At 41.9% G+C, this 8,943-nt stretch overlaps 1 protein-coding gene across 1 annotated transcript in view; it reads right to left on the bottom strand.

Moving 5' to 3' along the window:
* Window positions 1-569: 569 nt before the first annotated feature.
* Window positions 570-8,943, bottom strand: part of lrrk2 (leucine-rich repeat kinase 2) — a 35,874-nt gene continuing 27,500 nt past the window's right edge. The window contains exons 38-52 of the mRNA XM_020637204.3: window positions 8,716-8,862; window positions 8,434-8,546; window positions 7,817-8,007; window positions 7,236-7,396; window positions 6,901-7,071; window positions 6,334-6,434; window positions 5,947-6,147; window positions 5,543-5,736; window positions 4,935-5,007; window positions 4,638-4,828; window positions 4,035-4,184; window positions 2,860-3,086; window positions 2,179-2,247; window positions 1,947-2,087; window positions 570-1,175 (exon numbers count right to left, since the gene is read on the bottom strand). Coding sequence (XP_020492860.2) covers window positions 1,963-2,087; window positions 2,179-2,247; window positions 2,860-3,086; window positions 4,035-4,184; window positions 4,638-4,828; window positions 4,935-5,007; window positions 5,543-5,736; window positions 5,947-6,147; window positions 6,334-6,434; window positions 6,901-7,071; window positions 7,236-7,396; window positions 7,817-8,007; window positions 8,434-8,546; window positions 8,716-8,862 — 2,114 coding nt within the window. The 3' untranslated portion in view covers window positions 570-1,175; window positions 1,947-1,962. The remainder of the gene's footprint in view (window positions 1,176-1,946; window positions 2,088-2,178; window positions 2,248-2,859; window positions 3,087-4,034; window positions 4,185-4,637; window positions 4,829-4,934; window positions 5,008-5,542; window positions 5,737-5,946; window positions 6,148-6,333; window positions 6,435-6,900; window positions 7,072-7,235; window positions 7,397-7,816; window positions 8,008-8,433; window positions 8,547-8,715; window positions 8,863-8,943) is intronic.

Below are 8,943 nucleotides of genomic sequence, written 5' to 3'. Positions count from 1 at the left end.
AATGACAAACTCAGTATAAACTCTGTCATCGGTGATGTGCTTTGAGTGTGGGCTGGTGCATGGAAGCGGTAGAGATCGAGCAGAGAGACAGGGAGGCCTGATTGGTGCATCAGATTGGAACCTCGTGGCAGACATTGGTCAAAGTTTTTACAGGCTTACAACAGCTACAGATGATGGATTTTCTTTGTTCCTTTTTCAGAGCACAAGAGGTATTAATGTCTGTCAGGACCTAAAGACCATTTCAACCAAAATCTTAAAAAGTGTATCTGGAGGAAATTACCAACCCTGCCTTTAACTTTGGTTTCCTCAGACTGATCAAAAAATAATAAGCATTTTGCCTTTTGATTATAAACGTGCTTCACTTTTTCTTCAGAGGACCTCTCGACCTCAATCTAACTTAGCCCCCCCCCCCAGAATTGTGGCTTGCATGATGCCCCCTGACCGATAATACTTTTTATATTAAAATATATTATAAGTAAATGATCCAAAACAAAATAATTACAAGTAAGGTAAAGAAATGTAGACATGACTATAAGACGTACATGTAAGAAAAAAGCTGAAACTTTCACTTTCACAAAATAACGTCTTTTATCCAGTCTCCACTTTCTTTTTTGTAAATAATGCACTGAAACAAAATGAACATCCATCACAGAACATAAAATAATATTTACTCTCCATCACAAACAGTTTACATACAAGTTGTGTAAAAAGCAGGCAGCATCTGAGACATCCTTCTTGTTCAGCTGTGGAGTGAACGTGCGCTCAAGTAAAGAATAAATAATCAAATGTACAATTTAAAAAAAGATTTTTTTCCTTTGGCTTTCTTTCCAGTTTTATGTTTGTTTTCTCTTTTATAGCACGAGTAAACAAACATTCATTAGGAGTCAGGAGGTCTTACTGTACATCTGCACTGCTCACGCACAAATGAGACCATCTGTGTCCCTTTTAGAGAAATGTCTCTTCATAAATCAGATCGATTGTAATCAAGATCGTTGTCGTTTGGATAATCCTGATACACTGAATTCTTTTGATTGTTTCTTTGCGATGTGCTCGCCTCATTAGGTTCTCTGTCTTTCAGGGTCAGTGCAAAAGAAAGTTCATATGGCTGTCAGAAAATGAAGTAAGTCACCCGCAGACACTTCCACTGAAGCGTTGATCCCTTTTCAATGAACAGTCTGTAAAAAACAATTGAAGGACAAATGTTACCGATATTACTACGCAATCACGAGGACAAGCTACGACTTCTACTTCTGTTCCTACTAACCATTAATCGTTCAGTATCATGTCTTTGTCGGGATATACTGATCAGACAAAATAGAGCTTTAAAAATCCTGAAGGAGATTCTGGCAACTTCCAGAATATGATATAAATCAATGTATGCACATCCTATCAGTAGTGTTAACATTAGCTCCCTCTGGGCACGCTAACGTTGGCGACATTACCCCTCCAAAATAAGCTTATATCAGGCTACATTTACTGATTCAACAATAAATAAAATGATTGTTTTTGTTGTGTTATGAGATAATAGCGAGTATTTGGGCGTAATATAAAATTTGGTCATGGTTGTTTAAGATTAGGATGCGCCGTGTTTTTGCTAACCTCAATACGCCCTCCCCATGCGACTGGGCCCCAGAAAGCTTTCCCCTGTTTCCCACATTATCGACGGCCTTGATTCTGGTAACAAAATTGCTCAAAAGAAGTGCTCCATAAATGTAAGTAACACAACAGAGCGAGAGATATACGTGAGGGAAACAAATGCAAAGAAGATGCTGCAAACGTGATGGTATGACACTGACAGTTGTATTTGCATTATAGTGACCGGGAGTGAAAATCACTCTAAACACAATCAAATCTGCCAGATTTATTGATAGGGCTTGTTGTGCTGCATAATTAGACGAAAAACTAGAACATCACCATAGTTTGTAAAGTCAAACATTTCTACGTACATTCACGCGTGTGGGCTCAGTCAGGATGCAGCTGTTCTCTCATTTTGGCAGCGATCTGCTCTCTCTTCTCACAGTGTTTTCTCAGGTCTTTGACCTCCATCGGCAGCGTGCTGTTCCACACCATCAGCACCGACTCCTCATCTGAGACCACAGACAACGTCACACGTGAGACCAACGTGGAGAACCCAACAGAGCCAGATGTGGGACAGATAATAAACCATCACACACTCACCGAACTGATTCTTGTCCTGTGGGAGTCTTCTGCCCAAAACCAGCACCACATTCTTCCAGTTCAGTGTTTCTGTGATGAGCGATAGCAATCATTATCCGTTTATTCAGACACAGCATGTTCACTCGAAAATAATGACAGCAAAGGACATAGATATATATTTATGTAGAATAAGAATCAGAGTAGCTTCATGTCAGGCCAAAACAAGGAATAAATCACAATATATACTGAATATATATGCTGTAACAGTTTCACTTTTTATAAAATGCAGATTTTGGGAAGGTGGTGTTTAAAAATTTAGATTATTGGGGACGAGGTAGCCTGCTGTTCAGTGTGTGCACCCCACGGAGGCTTTAGTCCTCCAAGCAGGCGACCAGGGTTCAAATCCAACCTTCGGCTTCTTTCCTGCATTTAATTCCCCACTCTCTATCTCTCTCTCTCCCATTACTGACTCTATCCACTGTCCTATCTCTAGATAAAAGCATAAAAAGCCTGAACATAAATAAATAAATAAATAAGATTATTTTAAAGGCAAGTTTTATCAAAACAAAACAACATGGTGTACATTCAGACAACATGACATCATATTTTCAGGTCATACACTGGTGACACACTGCTGGATTGTCATCCACATAAACCAGAATAAATACATTCAGAAATGTTAACTTAAACTTAATCACTGACCTATGAGTGCAGAGGCTATGCAGCGGATGGAATCGCAGCTGGGGGCGATGACCTGCAGCGTCTGGTGTTTGGAGAGCTCCAGCAGCAGCAGGTGGCCCCCTCTAGTGCCGATCCAGAGATGTGCAGCGCTCTGCACCAGCAGGGCCTTCACCCGGGCCCAGGAGGGAGACGCCTCAGTGGGCAGCTCCGCCTCGCTGCCCTGCCTGCCTCTGCAGCCAGAGTCGTGTCTGCAGAGAGAAGAGGCAGTAACACGCAGCTGAATTATATAAACAACACCTATAACGCTAAAATGTAACACTCTGCAGGGCTGTAGGACTTTATTGAACTACAGTGAATTATATTAGAAAGAGGTACACATTCATAGTTAAGGCAACAAGATGATGCTCGATTTTGTGTGCTTGGTGCCGAGTTTACATTGTAAAAATAAAGACAGAGTTGGGAAAATCAGTCAATAAATAAACAAAGATAACTACCTGAATATTTGGGTATTCAGAGAGGGATTTGGTTTTTAAAATGTAAAAAAATGCAAAATACAACACATTCTGATTTAATTTAAGATTTAATGTTTTGTTCTTCATTTCTAGAGGCAACATAAAATTATCAAATACAATAACTTAAAATATATAGTAAGTCTAGATAGGAGATGCACGGTGGTGTAAGTGGTTAGCGCTGTTGCCTCACAGTGAGGAGGTTTCTGTTTCGATTCCCCATCAGACAGGAGCCTCTCTGTGTGGAGTTTGCATGTTCTCCTTGTGCATTTGTGGGTTCTCTCCGGGTACTCCGGCTTCCTCCCACAGTCCAAAGACACGCTCATTAGGTTAATTGGTGACTCTAAATTGCCCGTAGGTGTGAATGTGAGTGTGGCTGTTTGTCTATATGTCAGCCCTGTGATTGACTTGTAAACACTCCAGGGTGAACCCTGTCTCTTGACCAATTACAGCTGGGATCGGCTCCAGCAACCCCACTGCCACGAGCAGGTATAGATAATGGATCGATGGAAGTATAAAAAGATATATAGAAGTACATATGCAAGCATATATAAGTCAATGCAAACTGAAGTATAAAATGTGGAATCACCCTTTAATTTACAAACAGGTAACTGCTTAATTACACATATCAGAGCCACTGAATCCTCATAAAATGTGAAAATAATTCATTTCTGTTCTTTCTGTTACCTGATGATCTGAGCACAGTCGATGCAGTCCACCATCCTGTCACTCCTTTTATCCCAAACCTCGACAGTCGGTGACCCGGCTTTGCTCAGGTAAATGTTTTTATCCACAACCATTCGAGACACACACGAGTCACCGCTCAATGGCCGCTGCCTGAAAGAGGGCAAACACACACACAAAAAAAAACTTTATAACTCTACCAATGAAGAAAAGAAAACTCTTATCTTGTAAAGATGTAATGTATGCTTAAAATGTGTGTGTGTTTGTCTGATGTGCTCATGTTCATATCCTTTCTTTGAGGTACCAAGAGGTTGTCATCATACCCTGCTAGATCTGGAGCCCCTTGGTCTCTCTCTCTCTCTCTCTCTCTCTCTCTGCATACACCCACACATTCACCCCTGATGATACATATTAAACACACCTGACTCCGCTCGTCTTTTGCCAAGACCCATGAGTCAGTTTTATGACACCAACAGCAACGTTTCTTTTAGTGCAAATTTCTTTAATTCAACACAAAGAACCCCTCTAAACCAAATACTTCTAATGTCTGCACCCTACATTTCAACCTCATGCTGCCTCTCATTTCCCTACATAACATGGACTCACTGGAAGAGGAGGCTGGGTCTTGTGTCGATGGACTTGCAGACGTCGTAGTCGGCAGTAAAGGAGAGGATCTTGTTCCCGCAGCCGGCCCACACACACCTGCTGTCCAGTGAATGCACCGACTGTCCCAAACACAAGACGGGCGTGTTGACATTTCCCACAGTGACAGTTTTAACCGGCTGCCCGTTCTCTTGCTGGAAGAAAGAAGAGTGGATGCAGTATTGTAATTTTATGGGATGTGATGATGAGGCTGCACTAAGGATGATATCATAAATAAATGATACTCTTTACAATATTTACCTTTAGCACTGAGTCCTCATAAATAGTAAGAATTCCATCAGCTGTCCCAACCAACAAGTAATTCTTCCTCTGGCTGAAAAAAAGAAAAACATCAAAAGACTTTTAAATTTAAAACAGCTGTAGCGTCTTGTTTAACACGTGCACAATACTCTAAAATGTCATGAGTAGAGAATCTAAGTTCTGCCCATAAAGTGTTCTGGTTGCAGTACATTTGTAAGCCAAGCTGTATTGGCCAATCACGTATCAGCAGGCTTTGGTGTATGCAGGTAGAACAGTATGTGTGGACACAGCAAGGTTTCCAAAGTCGCTCCAGACATTAGATGACTCAGCTCATCCAAATTCACCTCAGCTATTCATTAACCTCTGACAACACCCTCAAGCACCTCTGTCTCAAACATTTCTGTGGATGAGTTAGGTTTTTAAAAAGTTGAACCGTATGTCTTTCAACCCGTCTTATTCTAATCAGGACAGAAAAGTCCATAAATTGAACAAAAAAAATCGTACAGCCAAAACAGCATGAACTTCACTCAGCATTTGAGCCGCAGAAGAACAAGGTCGTCAAAAGTATCACGTCTGTTTTCTTTTGGGTTTTTTTTCCAGACACTTACTTGCGACGTGGGTGCACATGAAAGTAGAGTGAAGTGACAGCGTCTGTGACACTCTGCAGGTGGTGACAAGTCGACGTGTCCTGAGTGCTGATCACCACTAAGGAACCAGACTGGGTGCCCGCAACCAGCCAATTGCAGGCCTCTTGTGGCATTTGGACGGTCACAAGACACAGGACAGGACTGCTGTCGATCTCCTGTAGGAGGAAGAGAACCACCTCGTGAACATCGAGCATTGGTTCAACAGCTGATATTTAAAACTGCTATAAATAAACTGACTAGTGTTATGAAACCTTTGTGGTTAAGCTCCTCCTGTTTTCTCTGTAACAGCTTGATTGTATAACAGAATTTAACTTCAGCAATCTGTGTATCATTCATTCCTGAGGTGATAACAGAGGTGCAGGTACCTGTGTGGTGACCACGTTGGTGTCCAGGTCTACGGCTGTAACAGAGCCGAGTCTCTGAGTGCTGCTGCCTCCCCCCAGCCAGGCTCTGTGGCCCTCACTGCTCCCAGAGCTCACTGTGAAGCACTCAGCATTGAACGTCCTGGGCACCACCAGCTCCCTCATCAGGCACAACATCTCTCCTGAATTCAGCCTGTCGAACACCTGCACACATGACAGAGACATAACTTGTAAATGTTGTCCTTCTGCTGCTCTCTGTCAGAGTGTTTTCTGTTTGGAAAGTAGCTCTTGCAGCATGTCTCTGTACTGCATTGCCTTTTCCAACTTTCTCAGTACAAATGAGAGCACCAGCACCCTGAAAGCATAGTTTTATAGTTTTCAGGTCCTCACTTGAGCCGAGGTGGGTCGATTCTGAGGGCTTTCCTTTAAACAGTCCTTCATCAGGGTCTGGAAGCCCGGCCAGGGAGAGCAACCGTAGTGTATCACTGGATCTGTGTGCAAGACAAACATGCAAGTTAAAGTTTTCTGATGAATCCTTTTCTGTGAATTAATATTTGGTTGTTTACTGGCTGTAAAACATTTAATTTTATTTATGGTATGAGGAACTTCGAAGGAGACCTGTTTCAGAAAATACAGAACTGACCTTAAGTTGAACTTCCATTGTGCTTTCCAGGAATTTGAGTCGTTTACTTTGTACATTATTTAAAAAAAATTATTTATCTAGCCATCTATTTTACATAAAAAGCACAAAAACAAAAGGGTCATGCTACATCTAAATATTGAAAAAGGTCTGCGTTACCCTTATACAAAGACCAAGGTTCAACTCAGACCTTCGGATACTTTCCTACATGTCATCCCCCACTCTTTCATCCCCGCTTCCAACTCTCTCTACTGTCCTCTCTAAATAAAGGCTTAAAATCCCTAAAAATAATTTAAAAATAAAGGACTGAGAATTACCTGGCAGTTTTCCCTGCACAGCAACCTCGTCAAACTCGCTGGGGAACTTCATACCGTCAGAGATCCGTTCACCGCAAGTCAGGAGGTCGTAGAGCAGCAGGCCGAATGAGAAGACATCAGCCTGCTGGTTATAGATCACGTTACCCCGGGCAACCTCAGGTGCACGAAATCCTGCAAGACATACAATAAAATGTATTGATGAGCAAAGTTAAATTATATATCATACTGTAATGAAGCAAAAGGCTTTGGCTTTTGAGAATTTCTGGCCAGATGTAATTTTAGCATAATATGAATATTAAAGATTAAAGGAGGTAAGAGTTGGAGTGATGTCTAACCTGGTGTGCCCTCTGAGCTCCTCACTCCCATGCTGCAGCAGTACTGAGCGATGCCGTAGTCCGTGATCTTGGCAATGATCTCGGAGTCGGTCTTCAGGTTGAACAGAAGGACGTTGTGAGGCTTGAGATCGCGATAGATGATCATGACTGAGTGGAGGTACCTGATAACAAAGTTTAAACAATTACGAGGATTGCCTTTTTCTAATCTGCACATTTGGCACTCTACAATTGCCATCTTTTTAAAACCGATTTTTAGACCTGTGTGTTTATAAATGAAAACATAACACAAACCTTATGGTTATTTTGGATACATGATTTATGTGATACAACAGTGGCTCTTTACTGATGCAAATGTGAAGGTAGCTAAATGTGTGCAGCACTGAAGTCCAAGACAAATTTAACAAATGGACAATAAAGTGTATCATATCATGAACTTCAACATCACAAGACTATGTCATAACACCTTACAAAACCTGATAGCAACCCCCAAACAAAGGATATGATCAATTAACGTCTGAATACTAACTAAAATAAAACTTCACAGCACCAAGAAATGTTACTCTGTCATCCTCGATTTCTACCTGAGTCCGTCTGCCACCTGCAGGGCGATCCTGTGCTGGAGCTTTCTGTTGAGGCTGCCGTTCTCGTGTTCAAACAAGGAGTCCAGGGAGCCTCTCAGAGCCAGCTCCATCACCAGGACCTGAGGGAATGAGCCAGCGGCCAGCAGGCCCACAAGGCTGGGGTGACGGAGGCGACCCAACACCGTCAACTCCTGGAGAGCAACAGAGAGAGAGGAGAAAGTAAGTGAGAGATGCTGCCAGAAAAATCACCACCTCTATTTCTAAAAAGTAACGGGCAGATAGCTATTGGAAATCGTGATTAAGAGAGGCACTTTGTCAATTTGCTGTCTAGGATCTCTCATCCAAAGGCATCTTGTAGTTTGTTTTTTAATTATTTTGGCCTTTGTCTTTTATTGCATCGGACGGCTGAAGAGAGGCAGGAAACAAATGAAATGTACAACAGGCAGAAGTCTGCCTTACCAACTGAGCTAGTTTAAAATATATCCACAAATTGACCAAGATGAGTGACTATTTCAAAATACATACTAACAGTTTTCATAAGTAAAACCTGCTGCTAGTTCTTCTAGCCAGAGGCCAGGAATGAGGCAGATTTAGTTGTTTCTTTTATGTAATGGTACCTGTCTGAGGAGTCTGTAGATGTAGAGCTCAGACGCGTGTTTGTTGAATATTTTCACAGCTACTTCTTCGTTTTTATAGACACCTCGGTACACAGTTCCAAAGCCACCATCCCCTGCAAACAAAAACACATGTTCATGAGTATCCTTTAATAATCTTAAGGCAACATGAGTACATGTTTTAGATCAAGACAAACATAGAGCCATAATGAAAAAAGACACCAACAGGAGAAGAACCAACTGTGGATCTTAATCAAAAGTCAAAGGTTTAAGAACTCAGTGTACCCAGTCGGTTCTCTTTGGACCCGTCCACATGCAGCTCTTCACTGTCCAGTATTGTTCCTGCAGGCTGGTCACTCAGCACCAAGTCAGGAGCAATCTGAGAGATGGGAAGTGTGCAGCGGGGATCCTCCGGGCTGACCAGCAGGAAATCTACGACACAGAACATAATGGACGTTGAAACCCCCGTTGAAACTATTCAAAAGTACAATCAGTTTACTGCACATTGCACAT

Source organism: Labrus bergylta, chromosome 7 (genome assembly GCF_963930695.1).
Source record: "Labrus bergylta chromosome 7, fLabBer1.1, whole genome shotgun sequence".
Lineage (NCBI taxonomy): Eukaryota > Metazoa > Chordata > Actinopteri > Labriformes > Labridae > Labrus > Labrus bergylta.
The sequence above is the reverse complement of the archived record's forward strand: the minus strand, read 5'-3'. Positions and strand labels throughout refer to the sequence as shown.